Source organism: Meleagris gallopavo, chromosome 14 (genome assembly GCF_000146605.3).
Source record: "Meleagris gallopavo isolate NT-WF06-2002-E0010 breed Aviagen turkey brand Nicholas breeding stock chromosome 14, Turkey_5.1, whole genome shotgun sequence".
NCBI lineage: Eukaryota > Metazoa > Chordata > Aves > Galliformes > Phasianidae > Meleagris > Meleagris gallopavo.
Window position 1 is genome coordinate 15,275,681 of NC_015024.2, and position 20,084 is coordinate 15,295,764.

Sequence of the window (20,084 nt, forward strand, 5' to 3'; positions counted from 1 at the left end):
AAAAAGTTTTTATATAAAAAATAAAAAAGTCCAGAGTTCTTCATATTTGAGTTTTTTATATAAAGGACATTTAAATGGTAAGTTGAAACTGGTATTCAGACAGCAGGTAAATAATTAGTGTTTTCTCCATCCTCATTTTTTTTCCAGGCATTACATGCTGAGGATGAGCACTTTGATATAGTCTTTATTGATGCTGATCAAAGGAATGCTGTTAACTACTACAGCTTTGTCATGGATAACCACTTGCTGAGAATGGATGGAATGATCTGTGTAGAGAATACACTCATGAAAGGACAAGTCTACCTGGAGAACATATCTGAGGAAAATGTACTAGCTGTCAGAAAATTAAATACAGTGATTAATTCAGATCCTCGTGTTGAGCAGGTTGGTACAATGCAATTGGTTAGGCTGCCTGTGGTACTGTATCTATGGATTTTGCAAAGTACTCATCAGAATCTCTTTTGTTGGTGTCATTATTCAAGGAACCTGAAACGAACCCAAGTTTTATTATAGTTCACTTTTCCTGAGTTTCTATATTCAGCAAAAGTCCCTACTCTCTGTCTACATCATCTCCAGTGTTAAAGGCAAGTTAAATTTGAGCACTTAGAAGTGAATAATCAGCTCTACAGCATAACCAAGGAACCACCACTCTGCTTAAAGCCTCTGGAGGCTACAAGGCATTGACAGCATAACAGGAGTCAGCGAGGCTTTCAATGCATTTGTTACCAATGCTACCCCAGCACAGTGGCACCAGCATACAAGGCTTACTCTCATGTACCCACTCTTCTAAGAGCCTCCTCTCAATTGCCATAATACAGGATTTGGGCTTTGTGCCCCATAAGCTCAAGATCCTTGTCTATCTGCAGGACAGAGAGCCTCTAGAGGTGCCTCCATCATACCCTATTATTCTATCATCAACTCAACCATCAAATATCAAGAGCAATGACTTTTCTTTGTAGAAGAGGGAAAGACTCACAGTGGCTTTCCATGCCCTGAATATTATCATTAGCCATTTAATGAGTGTAAACAGCATGTTGTTTCTGTATTTAATTTTTTAATAGTTTGATCCCGGTGTTGAACCTCCAGCACTGAGAGCATCTTTCACTGAAGTGTTATAACAGTATCAGAGGCAGTTGTCAAAACCCACTGAAATTCACCTATGGGTTCCTGTGAATAGTGATGAACACTGAGGTGTTCATTGAAGTGAAGCTGTTATGGTTTGCTAAATTCTGAGAATGATTCTGGAATATCTTCATAACGGCATTAGCCAAGCAGTGGAAACCCAGAGATCTCAGCAGCTGACACTCATTTAAGAAATGGAGAGGCAAAATTACTTTTTTTTTTTTTTTCCTGGCATTTGTGGAAGTTGGGAGTTTGGGAGCAGAATGTGAGCAAATATAGATGCCTGACATATTTGGGTTGGAAGGAATTTTAGCTAAAGAATAACAGTAGGAGAAAAACTGCTCTGGCCTAATGAAGGAAAGACTTTCCTTAACTGTTTATGCATTATGTCTGCAGATAATTTTACCTGTGCAAAGCGGGCTGAGCATCATTCGAAGGAGCCCTGTACCACCAGATGCAGTGATTGAATCAAAGGTGTGTGTTTTCTCTTCTGTGAACATTTCTGGGAAAGTTTTTACTTTGCTGAGAACAGTGATAAGAGCAGGGTTTTGCTGCTGAGGGCCCAGACTTATGCTCTGCTGTGCTGCTAGCGCCATACAGATTTAGCTTGTCCTATGGAAAAGATGGTGATTTTATCTTTTTTTGTAGGAATTCCATTTTATATAATGGGCATCATCCAGCTATAATGAAATTCCCATCTGGAATTGTAATCGCCCAATTCTGTAAATCCAGACCCAAATGTCTTGATTGTTTGGCAGTTTCTGACTGCTCCCAAAGCTATATCCACTAGTAATTCCTGGCATTTCAAAACCAATATTTTAAACATCTTGTATTTTCCATTGTGATTCCAGCCAGGGGAAAATGATGTATGGCAGCTGATCAGATGACAGCTTGGTTAAAGTTATTGGCTGATATCTTTATTTGCGCACCAGCCCTGTGAAGATATTTTGACTGCACAGCATTTGAGCCAAATCCTGCCTTTGGAAACATGCTCTCAGCCTCCTTTTTCCGGGAGGCAGCTGAACTGGAGGGCAGGACTTGGTCCTGGGAGTGAAATAGCTGGAAGACTTAATCAGGTCTTTTCTGAGAGGTCATACCTGCTCATGTCATTGTTCTTCACAGTGGAAGTGGTGAGGTGCTGGAACAGGCTGTCCAGAGAGGCTATGCTTGCTCCATCCCTGAAGGTGTTCTAGGCCAGGTTGGATGGGGTCCTGGGTATCCTGGTCTAGTACCAGACCTTGAGGTTGGTGGCCTTGCCTGTGGCAGGAGAGTTGGAACTTGATGATCCTTAAGGTTTCTTCCAACCCAAGCTGTTCTATGATTCTATAATCTCCCATGGGAAGCTGGGCCAGGAAGGATTGTGCCCTACTCTCGTGTATTCGGAGTGGTCAATGCATCTTCCCAAACATAGCCCTTCTGCTGCATTGCCTTGCACCTTGGTGTTCCTGTTGAGAATAATATCAGTAGGGGTAAGGATTTTTTTTTTTTTTTGGCTTTAATTAATCATATCTTTGCATTAACTAATGGGTCAAGAAGACATGGATCCCTGTACACGTTCTCACCTCATCCTCACAGGCAGAGCCCATCACAGCAGTTCTGGTACTGAGCTTTGCCCCAGATTGTGCTATGTGTATCTGTCTTTATTTTAGAAAGAAGTGATAAGGGATGATGTTTTCTGGGGTTATAACAAGAACCGCATCCTTGACCGGCTGCGTTTGGATGACAAGGTGGCCTATGTCACCGGCGGTGGACAGGGAATCGGGAGGGCCTTTGCTCACGCGCTGGGAGAAGCTGGTGCTAAAGTGGCTGTGGTGGACCTGGTCCTTGCAAAGGCAGAAGCAGTGGCGTGTGAGCTCAACCTCAAAGGTAAGCATGGCACTGTCCTCAAACTGGGGCAGTCATTGTTGAAAACTTCCATCTATAGTTCTTTCAAACATGAATATGAGGTCAGACAAGGAACAGAATATTAGTAGACATAATAACTAAAGTCCGAAATAAGAGGTAAAATCCTCTAGAAGGCACTTCTATTTTAGCAGTAAAAACACAAAATGTAACATAAAATTGAATTTCCCCCTAGAGTCATGCTAACTTGCAAAGGGGAAAAAGAAAACTGGAAATATAATTTTAATGAGAAAAGAAAGGAAGTGTTACTCATTTTATAATTCCATTTGTGGGATTACAACCAAGCTTTCTTCAAAGTTCACTACTTCATCGCCTCTGAAGATGGAATGTTGCCGAGGAAATTTTCACAGTCCCAATTGGACACAGACAACAGAATTTGTGTCCACTCTGGTTTCAGAAAGGGTTTGATCACCAGTGGATGATCTGCCCATTAAAATCTCCACTCTGCCTTAAGATCTGTAAAGCTTTTTTTGCCAAATGGAAAATATTCATGAAAACTGTGTTTGTGCAACTGGAAACTGTATTATCCAGCAAAACATGCCCTTGCAGATACATTTCTATTACTCATCATTCTGCATCTATCAGCTTTTTCCTAGGGAAGGGGCAAGGGATGGTTCATTTCAGGTTTTGACACCATCCTGAGCCTTTGCAGAGGATGCTTGAAACAACAGATCCCAGTCTGTACAATGCCAGCTTTAGTAAGCATAGGACACTTTGCAGTGAGGATTGGTGCAATGGTTAAAGCTTTGATTGCTGTTCTGATCCCTTAACAATGACACAGACTAGAGCGTCTCCAGTTCCTATTACAAATTCTTAAATCATCTAGTCCCTCTTTCCCTGAAGCTTTTTATTTTCTTATGCTCTGAAGCCATATGGTCCTGGCACACAATAGCTGTGCCCTACAAGTTAACTTGCCTTTTGGATATTTTTTTACAGTGAGATCCTGCATATCAAGCAGAGCTATTCAGAAATAAATGAGATAGTTGATAGAGACATGAGACTTTGGATGCCAGTGGTCCATTTGAAAATGAACTTAACTTTTCTCCACGGCACTTTCAGTAGGAGTTTGATCATTCGTCCTTCAATGGCTGTCCTATCTCTGCTCCTTTGCTGGTGGGTTGCAAGCCCAAAGAAGGTGGATGTGGTGAAGGGGTTATGTGATGCAGTTGGAGGGGTCATGAGGCACTGCAAATATTATTGCAGTCTAAAATAAAGAAAATCTCACTTTTCAGTCTTCACATATCTTTGTCTTTCAAGGTCAGATACTCTCTGTCAACTTGACCAGTGCAGTTGGTCAGGGCACATCTATTCCATCTCGTGAGGGTTTTTGAGGTTTCAAATTTATTGTCATTCCTTGTTGGAACAAAACCCAAACTTTGTAATGCTTTTGTGAAAGGGAATTATATCCAAATGCCCATTCTTGGAAAGGATCTGGAAAGGTCAGATTTTCAATCTCTTTCTCTCCAGAGGTAACTAGAGTGCCTAGCTTGGACCTCAGAAGCTTTTCCTTGAAAACTTTTGTTGAAATCAATATATTTCCATGAAACACTTTGGCTTCAAAGAAGCAACGTGCTCTGTTGGAAATAAATTTTGACAAAAAGGTTCAGCTAGCTTTACTCTCACAATATTCATATGTGTAAATTAAAGCAATACTTGTAGTACTAATACATATTTTTCCTGCTATAATAGACACAAAGGAGCTGTGATTTTTTTTTCCCCCCACTCTTTGTTTGTGGATCTCTTTCTCAAAGTTGGAAACACAGCGCCCCAAGTCATCCCCACACTGAATACTTATTCAAAACATTTTACTTAGCTTTCTTAAATCCACTTTGCTTCTTATACCAAGGAGCCCTTTGCTGTCTTCCGGGATGGTGCCATCATTTCATGATGGATTTTAAACATCAGAAACTCTGTGATCTCAGTTTTAGCTTTGTTAGACATCTCGGGTGTATCTCCCTTGGCTACAGGGGTCTTTGTTTTTACATCCTGAGTGAATACCTTTTTCAACTGTTGCTAATGGATCCTGACAGAAGAACCAAAAATGATGAAACAGAACCAAAAACTCCTAAGGGTTACCTTCCCATACATACTCCTCTGTCTTCAGGGGGAACCGCTTCCTCCACCTTAAGGGAAGAATTAATCTGATGGGATTTTTAAAATGTGCATTTTCACTGTAAACTATGCAAATGCCTTCCCCACAATGTCACCTCTGATCTTCTTGTCTGTATGCAAGGTATTACTTCCATTTATGCTGAGAGCCAAGAGATGGAGCCCCCTGGCAGAGGGGCTTCCCTGCAGAAGGGCAGATTAGGCACACTGGGGCTCCTCTTCTGCTCCTTTCGTCACAAAACCGCCCCCACCAGCTTCACAAAGACAAACTGAAGACTGAAGAGGTGCTTTTATACCATCATGCGTGTAGCTGCAGGGCCGTGTGTTTCTTGCTTCTGGTTGATACTACAGATTTAAGCTATTTTCCCACTGTTTATTTTGTTTATTTATTTAATCAGATGGTTTGGATATCAGCGGAGAGAAAGAAGCTGTTTATTTTCTTCTGTCAGAGTGCAGAGATATCAGCTGATTAAGGTCAAGTGTGGGACTGTTTGAAATGAGCGTGCCTTCACTAATTCTTCTCTAGACACTCATGGCACCCTTTGTCTTGTTTTTGTGAACTATCATGTAGGATGAAGCTGTAAATGGGGTGAGAGTTGGAGGGCAGGTGAAGAGCCTCGTTCTGTTGCCCTTGGTTACACCCATTTTGTCTGTAAATTGAATAAGAAAGACCATGGCAGTTTCCTCTAAGTCTCAATAACAATTAGGAGGAGCAAAGTGGGCTGTTCAGATATTCTTATTCTTCCAGCATGTTTATCATAAAAACTGTGATATAAAATAAGAGGGCTTGTTTCGTGGCAGAGTATGCATTCTTTTTGTAGGTGGCTCCCTCCATGGGGAGGTTGTCACAGGGCTGTTATTGCTTTGCCTCCATCTTAACACTTTGTTTGGGAGAGCCTTCTCTTCTGCTCAGAAATACTTGAAGTTTTTTTGAGGAGGGATCTCAACTCTGTACATGTTCAAGAGGGAATAGTACAGCAGTGTCCATAGCCCTTTGGAGACTGGATTCTGAGCATTCAGTGAGGTATGAAGCATCATCTGGGAGATTAGATACATCTTGAATGCTGAAGTATGCATATGGTATTGATCAAATGGTCTCAAATGTCCATGAACAATGGGTATGGTACCAATCAAATAGTCTCAAACATCCATGGACAATCAGCACTGCAAATAATGAGGCAGCCCTTCCTGGCTGCAGTAGGAATCACCTTTTCCTCTTGCTTTCTAGGAGAACTGCTTATAACACACAATCTTTCCCCAGTCCAGCGGTTTGCAATAACCTTGTTACAGTGGCTTAATAATAAGGATATTTAAAACAGAATTTGGTATTAAATTAAATGAAGCTAATTACAAATCAGCACTGGAGCAATAGTCAACATCTGGATTATTTTTCTAGGAAAGGAAAGCACAACTTTTACATAATTTCATATCCAGCAAATCTTTTCCCTTAAGAATGTTTGTGCTGCTTACTCTGACAGTGTGATTTGTAGCAAGTAAGGCTTGGTACCACGACCACCACACCTGTGAGCCTGCAGGTATTTCCAGTTAGCTCCCACCTAAAACTGGGCTAGTTTTCTCTGAAGCTCCATGCCGACCTCACACCGCAGTTCAACAAGAAAATACTTTTTTGGTCAAATTGGTTGACTTTCTGTAGCATCCGGAGATGTGTTGTATAATATATATGTATGTATTTGCATTTGAGCAAAAGAAGGAACCCACTGCTTTATCTTGTTCCAGAGTTGCTCTTTCTGGCCCCCAGCACCCAGGAAGTGCTGGAGTTTCTCCCCTGCTGGGAAGCTGCAGTTGAGTGTTTGGACAGAAGATGGTGCAGTGTTCTCAGCTTCGTCCTGCTGGAACGCTGAGCTCTGCTTTCAATCTGTTTTATGTTGGCTACCAACAGGCAAACCAACTCCAGTCAGCAACTTAAATTTCATTGCAGTAACAAATGCACAACTGGCTATGGTTTGTGTAGCAGCAAATTAAAGTGGGGAATATATATGTAATACATACATACATATAAAGTACAGATATATAGTGCACGGAGATGAATTAATAAATAATCATAAAACTGATGTTTTTTCTCTCTCTGAATTCCCATACTGACTTCGTCACCCCTGTTTTAATTCAGGGATTAAAAGCATTGCCCTTGCAGCAGATGTGAGCAAACCCGAGGATGTGCAAAGGATTGTTGATACCATTGTAGCTCGATGGGGTACGATTGACATTGCATGCAACAATGCTGGAATCAATATGAATTCTGCAAGTGAAGATACTTCACTAGAAGAATGGGACAAAACTTTCAATGTCAATTTACGAGGACTATTTTTGTGCTGCCAAGTGAGTGTGGAATGCTGTACAGGTTTGATATGCAAATGGACAGCAATGTTCTTAGTGTTTAATTTACCAAGATTTAACACCATTTTATTGTTAATGTCATCATAATGGGGTTAACTTCATGGGATTAATCAACTTACAGATTTTGGTCAATATTTTCAGAACAGCTGGTCATTATTGGTTGTTCCAGCTCAGGTGCTTAAGAATGGCCTGATTCTGGGAGGGTGATTATTTGACATTTTCTGAAGAGCAGAAAGCTTTGGGGCCATTGCCAGCATCAGCGATTTAAAAAAAAAAAAAGAAACAAAAATTGCCAAAAGCAAAGTGGGTCCAAAATGGCAATGGAATTTTTCCTGCATCAGCCGTTTTTATACCAAGTTTTTATATTGAGTGCTTAAAAAAATGTGTGAGAGCATACACTCTTCTGAAAAGTGAAGACTAATTTATTATCATGTCATTATTAGCACAATCACAAAAAGGGTCACTGGTCTTTCCTTTAATTTCTGTCACAGGCTGCAGGCCGCATTATGCTGAATCAAGGATATGGGAAGATAATTAACACAGCATCTATGGCAAGTTTAATAGGTGAGTGATGAGAGCTAACAGTTGTGCTTCAGAATCCATATTTTAATTACTACCGATGCTATTTGAATCAATTAAACCTGTATTGGGAAGGAGTAAATCACTGACATTTTGTATTAGAGGAAATGTACTACAAAATTTTTATTGATATCATTTTTCAACATTTATCTGTCCTCTATGTTTTAGAGCACTTATTGCTTTTTATAGAAGAGGCGGAGTCACCCCTGTGCCTGATGCAGTGGTGGCATGGGACAGGTGCTGGTGCATTCCCCACTAATTTCAGGAAAATGCATTTTAGTGCAGAAAGTGGTGCCCTGCTGATGTTTACAAGACACCCAAAAGCTATTGTGCCACTCTTTGCCACGGTACCGTGGTTATATTTCATTGTCATTGCCAACAGGTGTCTCCACCAACGCTGCTGATTCAGCAGCGTCGTCAAAAGCACCAATAAACCATTGTAACATATGGAATGAAATCCCTACTGCTGAGCTAATCTGGAAGGCAGTTACATGCTGGTGAACTGAGGCCCATGTAACAAAAATTGATCAATTACACAAATTAAGCATAGCCCTTTAGGAATTTATTTTATTGGTCTGGACATCTGTTGCAGTATTGTCCAAATCCAAAAATCAAATGGTGCCTTGGGTTGCCAAGTTAGGCAAGAAAATCTAGTAGCTATAAAAGTACAACTGAAAACCCCTGTATTAATATCATGTCCATCTGCTGAACGTTACATAAATATGCAGTCTTTTTATTTTCCTTGGGAATAACATTTATTTTTACAGTGCCCAGTTTGACTTTCTGTGACATTCTGTTCTGTTTATTGCGTAGTAACTTTAAATGTTTCTTCAAAAGTGCATTCATAATATTGTTGTTAATTTTTGTCAAGTGTCTTTACCAGCTGTTTCACTTATGCTCAAGCGCAGGCACCATACCCCTGCCCCAGCTTTGTAGAGTAACAAAACCTCCTGAAACAAAAGTAGATTTGAAAAGACTGCAAAGCTTTCGACTTCAGGTACCCTCATGAAGTGCAGCTCTGAGTGCAGCCCAAAAGGGGCATTGTGCATCCTGTTTAAATGTCACTGAAAGTTAATGCACGTGGACATGGGTAGGCCAGAAGTTAGGAGACAAAGGGATGTGTTTACCTTCTGAACCTGTTTGGATCTTGGCATGAGAAAAATCTAGTAGTTATAAAACTACAACTGAAAACCACGATGTTCATATCATGTCCATCTGCTGAATGTTAAATAAATATGTTGGTTGGTTGGTTATTTAAGTATGTTGGCCAACTGGCATAGTATGAAATGTTTCTAGAAATAGTTAGGGGATATTTTTTTTTTTTGTAGGTTGAGTCCTTCCTGAGAGATAGAGGAAAATGAGGAGACTCTTCGTAGGATAGAAAGGTTTTTGTTTGTGATTTTTATTTTCCAGATACACTGCTCAGAATCAATTTTAATTAACTGAAGATAGGCTGCATACATTTTGCATATGTGCATGTTGATTCTGATGTTTGACTGGAATTATTCCAGACGTATGCTTCAGCAGCAGAGAGGAGGCTGCTGCAGCTCTGCCATTTGTACAGGTGGAACTCAGCTCTAATTTTTACAGCAAATATCTTTAGTGGGAAGTGATCTGTTCTTCTCTCTGTGTGCGCTTCTCATTAACATTACATGGCTGCCTCAAGGTCAGGCGAGAAGCCTTATGCACTGAACAAGGTAGCAAAAGCATTGTGTCAGATGTTTAAAATGTAATGTGGCTGATGTTGGCAGCATTTTTATCTGTTTGCCTCCTGCCTTCTCCATGCGAAACAGGAGTGAGAGTTCTCCCTTCATGCAGGCCTTGTGAACTCAGATATCCTGATGACACCGCTAGAAGCATGGCTTCATTCACTGGCTCTGGTTTGGAGGGTTGAAGATACGTGGCTCTATGAAGCATTACCCAAAAATGTGGCTTAGGGAATGGAGGAGGTGGTACTGATGCTCAACAAAGTTTTTGTGTGTCTCAGGAAAAGAATATCCCGTCTTGGTTACCTTCTTTAGCCATTCCTATGAACAAAAGCACTGACATGGAGAGAGCCTTGTAAATCCTGACACCCCCACCGCAAGTCAGAATGCTGATTGCTGGTAACCACTGCTCTCACCCGTGTGGGCAAGAGGTGCAGAGACAGTGCCAAAACTCTTATCCTCTGAGCAAACTTCCAGTGATTTATCACAGACAGACGTGTTTGGAAAGTTTAGCAATGAGCTGCTTTGGGGAGGTTGTGAGGTTAACTACCGAAGTTGTACATAACTTGGAGCTGATGTGCGGCAATTAATCAGGAAATTAGGTACCACTCCTGCTCGAGAGCCCACACAGAGCACTGTGTCTGTTGGGGTGATGGGGACATGGAAAGCAGCAGGGTTCTGCAGGTTGGAATGGGAGTCATTTGGTACAGAACAAAAAATTAGGGCAAAAGAAATGCTGGCAAAGGGGACAGTGTCAAATAGTTTTAATTCTAAAAAGGCCCAATTCTCAGCATACCCTCAGCATGTGCAGCAAAAGGAAACACTAATTCTTGCCACAATTTTTTATGTTCTTCAAATCCATTCGTAGATATCTATCTCCATTTGTAGATGCTGCAGATATCTCTGTTTGTAGATATTCTGTGTTTAGTGAGGCATTGGCACAGGCTGCCCACAGAGGTGGTGGAGTCACTGTCCCTGGAGGTGTTCAAGAAAAGGGGATATGTGGCACTGAGGGCCATGGTTATTGGGAAGGGGCTGATGGTTGGACTGGATGATCTTTCCAACTGTAATGATTTTACGGTTCTGAGATTCAAGGCAAAGGTGCTTACTGGCTTGCTCAGCACTTTGCAGCAGGGTTCTTCACTGTTTCAGAGCTTGGTTAACTCTGTCGCTGTGTTCTTTTCGTGAAATCAACACGCTTGAAAATAATTGTTTTCACAAAAAGTAGTCGTGAAGATGTTGGGGTACCATAGACAGTGGTGGTTTGGAACTTATTCACCACCTTCATAAATTCGACAAAGCTTCATGAGTTAGGCCAATGTAATGTCAACTGCCAGTGACTCCATGTGCTTCTATCCATGTGTTGTGAGTTTCACCAGAGGCTTCCAGGATGCAGAGCTGCCTAACTGTACAAGTCACCAATGCTTGTTGCATGGTTACTGACATTCAGCACTGATTTTCCCCACTTCCACAAAGTACCCTTTGATGTCCCATAATGACATCAGTGCCTTGCACCAAATTTGTTTAAGGAGATCATGATAGCCAGCAGGTCAGATAAAAGTCCTCAGAGGGACAATGTACAGGTGGAAATCCCAGCAGCCACACTGACTCAGGTTGGTTCTGATGGGTTTAAGGCACTTTAAACCCACTGTGGATTTGTCCTTAAGCAGCTTTCTGGGAACACTGCAAGCACGAGAGCTGGCAGAGGGGCAGAGCCACCAAGCACACCGCACTAACAAGCCTGAACATTGTAATTAGCAAGCCGATCATCTTCCCTCCATGACTGACATGTGACATCCCTGAAACATCTTCAGAAGCTTCAGATTCTGAAAGTGGTGGGTGTTCAGGATTTTTGGGACGCACCTGTGCTCACATCCACACAAACACTGATTAGATAATGTGTTTGCTTCAGACTGTGGATAATTTAAAAATTAAGGTGAATAATTTGTTCCAGGGAGATGTATAATATGGTATGTTATATGCAAATCTGTAATGCATGTGTATTATATCATGTGGTATGGTTTTATATCAGTATTGCAGTGTATGCATATTTTCCATAAAATATACATGTGTATAAAACGTAAACGTGAAAACATCAATGTGATTATTTATCCCTCTTGGAAAAAGTCAAACACTTGCATATATGCTTAACACACTGCTTTTGGCTTTGCCAAAATACAGAATGTTTTGAGTTCATTTCTTTTTTTTCTCCATTTCTCCCAGATGCTGAAGCAAAAATGTGAGGTGACCAAACACAGATTTAGTTTTGCTGTGTGATGGCTAAACTCTTGTTGCTCCCTGCCTGGTATCAGGGAAACCACCAAAGAATTCATCTCAAGGCAGGGAACGGCGCTTCAACTTCCCTGCACGCCTTAATTTGAGGAGAATAAATATTTTCCTATTTCTGAATCTCTTCCAGTTCCGCACCCGCAGAAGCAGTTGGCGTATAATGCCTCCAAAGCCGGGGTCGTAAAATTAACGCAGACGTTAGGAACGGAGTGGATTGACAGAGGAGTAAAAGTCAACTGCATTTCCCCGTAAGTAAAATGTAGTCTCATTCTGAATGTACAAAGGGAATGAAATGTTCTAAAAAGCTCAAATGAGCAGTATCTTGGAAAATAAAGTTTCTAATTAGTAGGTGGATTGCATCCCTTTTTATGTTGTCTTTTCCCTAACAAAGGTTTAAATACTTATAACCGAGCCTGCTCTGTTGCTGTGTATACTCAGGGATTTAAGAAGAGGTTTTAGCATTTGATAATAGGTTTTCCAATAATGTGAAGGGTAGTTTTTAGCATTTCTCTTCCAGATGAAATATTTCCTTAGTCTGTCCAAGCCTTCCGCGGTTAAAGAAAAGGCTTTTGACACTTAATAGACAATACTTCTTTCCCCTTTTTGCTTGAGACAAATATATAGGCACTTAAAATGCCACATTGCAGCGCTGTAATTGAGATAGTGTTCAGCTCTGACAGTTGCAGGAGGCCAGGTGTAATTTTGTAAATATATATCTATATTTATTACAAATTACATTTTCCTTATTTTTGGAGGCTTAAAGCTGCATGTTTTATTTTACGGTTTTTATTCACAGAGCAAAGTTTTCTTGCCATCTTTTCTTTCCCTGTTTCTCGCAGTCATGACCAACAGAGTCGTTTTATTAAACAATTAACAGTGCATGATAGTGCTAAGCAGAAACCCAAGTGGATAGCACTAATTGGAAGCGGTCAAATTCCGTAGACCGTTGAAGTCAATCAGAGTAAGTAAGAAGGGCAGGATTTTAACCCAGGAGTTAAATTGTAATAATGAAGTTATAATGTATGTCAAATTAGGAAAAACAAATTACATATTTTAATCCACAAAGTGGAAGAGAAAAAAAAACACAGAGCTCAATGGCAAGTGCCCGTGTTTTTACTGTCAGTTTGACTCTCCACTTCCTTGTGCTAGCTGTCTTCCTTATGATTATTTATTACTAATTATAGCAGTGACTCCAGCCTTTGCTTGATGTGATCCATGGATTCTTTAAACAGCATCTTACTTGGTAGTAGGATTTTCCCCATGCCAGTACTAATAGCTCTGCTATAGCATTCTCACAACTAGGTCTGCTGAATTTACACAGGCTTTTGTGAGCCAGGGGAGATGAAGGGAATTAGGGAAGCCCAGCAGGACCTGGCAGGAACTGTGCCTGCAAATGCACAGGTAATCGTTACCAACAGAGATGGGATAGTATGCCACATTTACTGTGATGACAGGTGAGAAGGCTCTTAGAGGAGGAATTACCTATTCTTAAGGGGTTTACATAAATTTTAAAAGTCTCCACTGAATGATCAAAACTCATTGTTTTGTGTAAGTTGGAAACTTACATTCTTATTTGAAGAAGTTATGCTTTTAAAGGCAGTTGTCAAAGCATTGGGAAAAGAGAGTCATGCTTCTCTTTTTCTACTTTATAAGCCAAAATGAGGTTGCAGTTTTATCATCGTGTCTTTAACTCTAACTCTGAGCTCAAAATCCTATGATAGCAAGCGGGCTTTTTCTTTGCAAAGTAATAGCCAGGAAGGGCACAGAAAGGACAAAGGTTTCTGCTGTACTGAATGTCTCCAGCTCTTTCTCTCCAATGCAGCTGGGGACGTGGACTGAAAGGCTCCCAGATCCTTGAAGAGTTTTACTTCAAAGCTTTGGTTGAGCCGCTCCTGTCCAGACACATGTGGAGCTCTGGGTCAGGGTGATTTGTACTGCTCAGATCCCCCTTGCTAAAAGCAAGGAAGAAGTTCCAAATGCACAAGTCTATCTGAGTGTGGATGTCCAGTGTAATGCACAACATTTTGAGATATTTTGAGGGCTACGAGAAGCACAAGAGCTGGATAGAAGCTGTGATGGAAGATTCGCTCTGGATAATCTCTGGAGAAGTAAAATACGTAGGTGTGCCCTTAAGTCCTTTGCTCTCCCCACACTTGATTTCTTTAATGCTTTAAGGCATTCACAGCACACATCTGCCTGAAGCTCCATGCACTCCAGTCTGGCCTTGAACATTATTTCACCATGCAAACCTTTTGGCCTTTTTTCCTCTTCCTATCTGGTCACTTTTTATCAACTTAATTTCTTAACGAGTGCATAAAACTTATGCAGACCAATGCATAAAAGTTATCAATGCATAAAATGTTATGGCAGAGTCCTTAGCATAATTTACTACATTTATAAAATTGAAGATCCTCTTCTCACTGGCCAGGCAAGTCTCAAGCCCATGGGGAGAAAGTGACTGAGGCTCCTTGGATCACATGGGATCCAAGGAACCTGATGGATGCCCCATCCCTGGAGGCATTCAAGGCAAAGTTGGATGTGGCTCTGGGCAGCCTGGCCTGGTGGTTGACGACCCTGCACATAGCAGGGGGTTGGAACTAGATGGTCATTGTAGTCTTTTTCAAGCCAGGCCATTCTATGATTCTATGACTTTGCCTCTTGTTTCATGCAGAGCAAGAATCTCTGTGCTTAGTCCCTTGGCCATTGTCTATTCTGTTGCTTCCTAGCTTATTGCACAGCTGGTGCCAGGCAAAATAAAAGTGCTGGACTTCATCAAAAGAGACATGCAGTTTGGGCCACAGAGGGGACCATGAGTAAATGGGGAGCTGCTCATGGTGCATGTGCTTGCCTCTTTTCTGGTCCCTGCAGATACTTCAAGTTAGGTGGGTGTGATGAAGCAGGGAACTTTGGGGACCTTGGTTCTCAGCACGCATGGTGTTGGGATGCCTCATTTTGCAGCCAGCATGCTTGACCAATGGGCACTGTGTGAACAGGATGCTTTCAGCTTCTGCGAACAAGATGCGAGAAAGCAGATAGGGGTCTCCCCAAATTTGGGGGAAGGAATGGCAGGAGAATGAGCAACCCAGAATCATCTCAAGGCATCCCAATTAAGAGGCATTACCATCCCCATTAAGCAGCAGTCATTGCTGGTAAGTATCTTTGGACTTAAATCTAATTCCTTGGGAGATGTCCCAATTAAGTGGATCTCTTGATTAAACACTTCCTGATTAAGTGGAGTGTACTTAACTCATTCAAATTAATAACTCATCTGAAAGAAATCAAGTTACACACAGATGGAATCTCTTTTTGCTCTCATTTGGGGATTGAACGCACGTAACAATTCCAGTTAAGTATCTGGTAAATGGTATTTTTCCTAATGTGTCTCTCGAAGTGGAAATGTTTTAGGCAATTGTTTTTTTTTTTCTTCTTTCTTCTAATGTCTCAAATTGTCCTGTGTATCAATAATTAAATATTGATGCTCATGTCTAATGTTAAGGAACTAGCAGTTTGATACTACATTGACATGCAACAGAAAGTACTGATAGGCTCAGCACTGCATACGAGATGAGGTAGGGAATTAATGCATTGGCAGTTGTCTTTGCTGGAACTGGTTAGAAGCCAACTAAAATCTGCCTAAAAGGGTTCAACAACATTAAATTGCCCAACTTGGCACCAAAGCTTTCCCAGAAGATGTGTAGTATCAATGACATGCCTAATATTTATAGTGCCATCAGTATGTGTGTTTGCAACTTTAAGTTTTGTGCTACATTTTTTTCTCATTTATGGAACAAAAAAATTTGTAATGAAGTTTTGTCACACATCAAAATTTTTACTATTCAATGTGAGCTTAGGGAAAGGTCAACCAAGAGGTGCAGCCCTTGGCTGAAATCAGACCAAGGATGGTTTTTCCGAACATTGAAATACGTCCTCTTTTAGTGAAATCTGCTGTACTGGAGGAATGTATGCCGTATTTCCTAATCTGCATTCCCTTTGGGCTAAAACTAAAAAAAAAAAGCAACAGAATTATAAGGATTTAAATTTGATGTCTGATAGTGTAAAGCCAGAATGATTATGTGGGTGGTTTTGTGAGTGCAGTGAGAGGCACGCGGGGGGACGGAGTGCGATGTATTCCACATCTGCTGCTCAAAGCATGGCGCTCTCTGAAGAAAACCAGTTCTTGAGGAGCTTGGGTGAGCAAGGGGAGAGACTAGGAGCTGTGCTTAGGGGAAAGAAGTAAAATCTGCAGCCCTATGCTGGAATGCGTTTGATATTATTATACCACCGGAGCCTAACCAAGCTGCGTTGCTCAGTGCTTCTGAACTGCTGTAGTGTTTATTGTCAATTACAATAAAAAATAAAGCTGATCTTTAAATCCTGCCTGATTAATGAAAGCAGAAATGTTTGGAGGAAAGTCTGAATTAGTTCCACTTTGTAACAGAGTAAATAGAAGATTTCAGCCTTCATTTAAAACAAAAGGTAAATCTCATACCCAGAATCCAGCGTGTCTCAAAAAATAATTTCCTTGGAAGTATAAATTGGGATGCCGATGAAGTTTCAGAACAAAACGGGTATTTTTATACTTTGTTCATTTCATATTTATCACTAGCTTGTTTGCTAATTTTCATTTGCAAGAGGCAATTCTTCCAGCTAACTGGCTGCCTCAATGGGCCACTGATTTCTTTGAAGTGACAGTCTGTAAATATGCATAAAAAAGAGATGCAATTAGCGTGTGTGTGGTTCAGTGCAGCCTGATTTCATTGGCAAGTTTACCCACAGTGTTGATAAGCTACATTATCTAGAAAATTGGCCGCTGAAAAACAGCACCTCTGATTGCCAGCAAAGGTTCCAGATAACAGGGTGCTGAAGAGAAATATAATTGAGGTTGAATATGTTAACCAAGGTGTCACATGCTCCTTAGAAGCGCTAATTTATCAGCATGTTGGAATTTTTATTAACATTTGGAATGCATTTCTACCACACTAATGAAGTGGAATTGGCAGTTCAGGTTTTAGTTATTGTCATTTCTGAGAAGTTAAATGTAATTTCTCGTTAGACACAGTTATGTAAATATATTTGTTCAGGGGCTGAAAAAATTATACATTTCACAAAATACAAATATGTTGTTAAGGAGGAGTATGACAAATCAGTCATAGTTAAAGTCATAAAAGCCAGCCAAACATTCACCCTGCATTGTGCTTTCCAGAGCATCACTCATTTTTAGGGCACCCAGAGAAAATGAACTTAGCAGAGTTTTAATAAACAGTGTTGTCTCTCATTAATGTAAAGCAGGCAAGACAGGTACATGCTTTGCCGGGGTATTTGTTTGATGGGATTGCACTGTGATGTGTCTCTCCTTTTTTGCGTGGAAAGAGTTCAGGGCTGAGAAAGGTGCTGGCATTTGCTTTCCTTGTATTCGATGTGTGGGAAGTTGGGCTGTTTTCAGTTTCTGGGCAGGATATGAACATGCTGTGTAACATCATGCTGCAAAAAGAGAAATCAGAATAAGGACAGCAGTTCCCAAGTGTAGCGACAGACCTGGTTGGAGGCACTTTTGATTTGAATGCCATGTTGTCTTCTATAAGAAAATGTAAATTGGAGTTGATGATGAGTAACCCGAAAGTTAGGGAGTCTTGCTGTTAGCTAAGATGACAGCGTGTGTGTGTTCTCCTTTTAAAATAAATTCTCTAAGCCTGCCCAGTGGTAGTGGAAGGCAGTCGGAAAACAGTGCTGCTGAAGTTTGCATTATGAACTTCAGTCAATGCCAAGACTCTTCATGCTACTCCCCATGGCTTTCCTTCTGAATTAACACCTTGTACTGCCTTTCCACTTGGACCAACAAATTCCTAAATCCACATCGTGTGTTCTATTCACAGAGGCATCGTGGACACGCCGCTCATCCACTCCCCGGAGCTGCGACCATTGGTGCAACGCTGGCTGGCAGACATCCCCGCTGCCAGGCTGGCACGGGTCACCGACCTGCAGGCTGCTGTTGTCTACTTGGCCTCTGAAGCTTCAGACTACATGACGGGTCACAACCTGGTCATTGAGGGTGGCCAGAGCCTGTGGTGAGAGCCCAGCAGCCTCCTTTCTTGGGAACACGTTCACTTAGAGTGGTAGAGTTAAGTGCAATCACAGTTTTGGCCTCTGTGGCTGAGTGACTGGCTAATGGCTGTTTTCCTCTTCTGGGTGTTTCTTTGGAGATTCATATACTGGGGGGGGGAGGGAAGTCTTCATTTTCAACATTTTCATGTTTTCTACTATGCAATCATATTTCTGTTAAATTATACTTAATCATATAAGGGTGCATTTACTGTAGTGAGATTTGGCTATTATTTAGCTTAATAGAGGGCATTTTTAAAGCAATTAATATTAGCTGCTCTGTGCAGGATATTGTTCTTAGGCTGTTTGGTTTTTTTTTTTGGTTTTTTTTTTTTTGTATTCAAGTTGTTCCAGTGACATCTGTGAGTGCTGAAAAACAGTTGGATGTACTGTTGAAAAGAATAAATTAGTTCATTGCATTTGAACCTGAATGCTGCCATTTTATATTTACTGGTGTTCTTAGTTTTTGACAGTGTTTTTATACAAACACCCACATAAATGCCCCTAAAAGAAAAGTATTGCATTTAATAGAGAATCATGGTTGGCAATTATAATGGCTGCAATCCAAAGCCCTTTGTGGTAAGTGGGGGCTGCTCGTGTACTTTAAATACACATATAAGTGTTGATATAACTAGCTCTGCATTCTCCTTGATAAGCAGAAGTAAGCAAAGGTCTTCTTTTACATTTCTTTTCCCTCCATAAAATTCTCCAGACATTTCCTGATTGTACATCAGGGCCATTTCCAATGGTCTCATGACAACTCTGTTGGCTGAAGAGCCCATCCCTGCTAGACCACTGGGTTCACGACTTATAGGCAGTAAAATGTGGCACAATAACAACACCGGTGATAACGCTCTGAATTTATACAGACTCCCATCCTGAGGGCCTTTAAGCATAACCTTAGTAGAATTTACGGGAAGGAATTCACTTGCAAGTCCTCATATCATTTGTTTTGCATTTGGCAGCTCTTTGTTACCATAACATAAATAATTGTGGATGAATGTCATTACTTTGATTAAGTGCTACAAGTCCATACATTGGCTAGCCATTATTGTGGTGAATTGCTATAATGGCCTCAGACTTGACATTTCACCGCCACATTGTAAGGTATGCATTTCGCTGACGTACTATCATGGTTATCATGGATAAAGTGCAAGAAGATACTTGTCTTCATTAAATTTTCTATTAGACCATTGATAATTAATACATATCTTGTGCTTCATCTCCAGTCGTTTTTCTGGGGAGTGTTGCTATTAAGCGACTCACGGCTGGAGCTTTTTGGCTTGAAATCCCTGCCTTGTGTGCATGATCTAATTTATTGACAATGCTCTGCAAACTCACAAGCTTAAGGAGAGCTCAATTTTGGATAAATCTTCAAGAAAAACAATTAAGGATTTAAATGTTTTATTATTTTTCTGGGCTCGCACAACATTTTCTCTCTTAGCTTCCACACTTGCATCATTTTATGTCATGCTCTGGAGGGCTCGGAGCAGTTCTCACATCCCTCTGGCTGGCTTTTCACCCAGAGGTTAATGTACAAACATTGGTGAACTCATCAGGAGCTCTTCCAAGGGATCCTAGAGGGGCTTGTATACTATTGCTGGGACTGCCGGTGAGCAGTTTGTTGCAGCTCCTACTTAAAGTGTAAAATAACAAACTTTAGCTAATTTGAACCATGAACTGGAGTTGGCACTGTGACTATAACAAATGTTCTTGCTTTTCTAGCAGGAAGACAAAGGGCTGAGCTCTCTCTGGCTGCCTGGGGATGGCTGCAGGTTAGCTCCGACAGGCGTGGGCAGGGTGATGCAGGAAGCCAAAGTTCATTGCCCTGGTGCCGGGTGTTTTTGGAAGGTTTGCAGTTGGCGAGGGTGATGCTGTGACTTTCGTAAGCTCCAAAGTAACTTTAAAAACAAAACTCAGACA

The 20,084-nt window shown here is 41.0% G+C and overlaps 1 protein-coding gene across 1 annotated transcript in view; it reads left to right on the top strand.

The window, feature by feature from the left end:
* The window catches only part of LOC100539521, a 27,600-nt gene extending 9,126 nt beyond the window's left edge, over nucleotides 1-18,474 (top strand). Inside the window, exons 5-11 of the mRNA XM_019620218.2 lie at nucleotides 148-384; nucleotides 1,519-1,596; nucleotides 2,772-2,988; nucleotides 7,262-7,470; nucleotides 7,980-8,052; nucleotides 12,193-12,310; nucleotides 17,936-18,474. Of these exons, the coding sequence (XP_019475763.2) occupies nucleotides 148-384; nucleotides 1,519-1,596; nucleotides 2,772-2,988; nucleotides 7,262-7,470; nucleotides 7,980-8,052; nucleotides 12,193-12,310; nucleotides 17,936-18,131 (1,128 nt within the window). The 3' untranslated portion in view covers nucleotides 18,132-18,474. The remainder of the gene's footprint in view (nucleotides 1-147; nucleotides 385-1,518; nucleotides 1,597-2,771; nucleotides 2,989-7,261; nucleotides 7,471-7,979; nucleotides 8,053-12,192; nucleotides 12,311-17,935) is intronic.
* The last annotated feature ends 1,610 nt before the right edge of the window (nucleotides 18,475-20,084 follow it).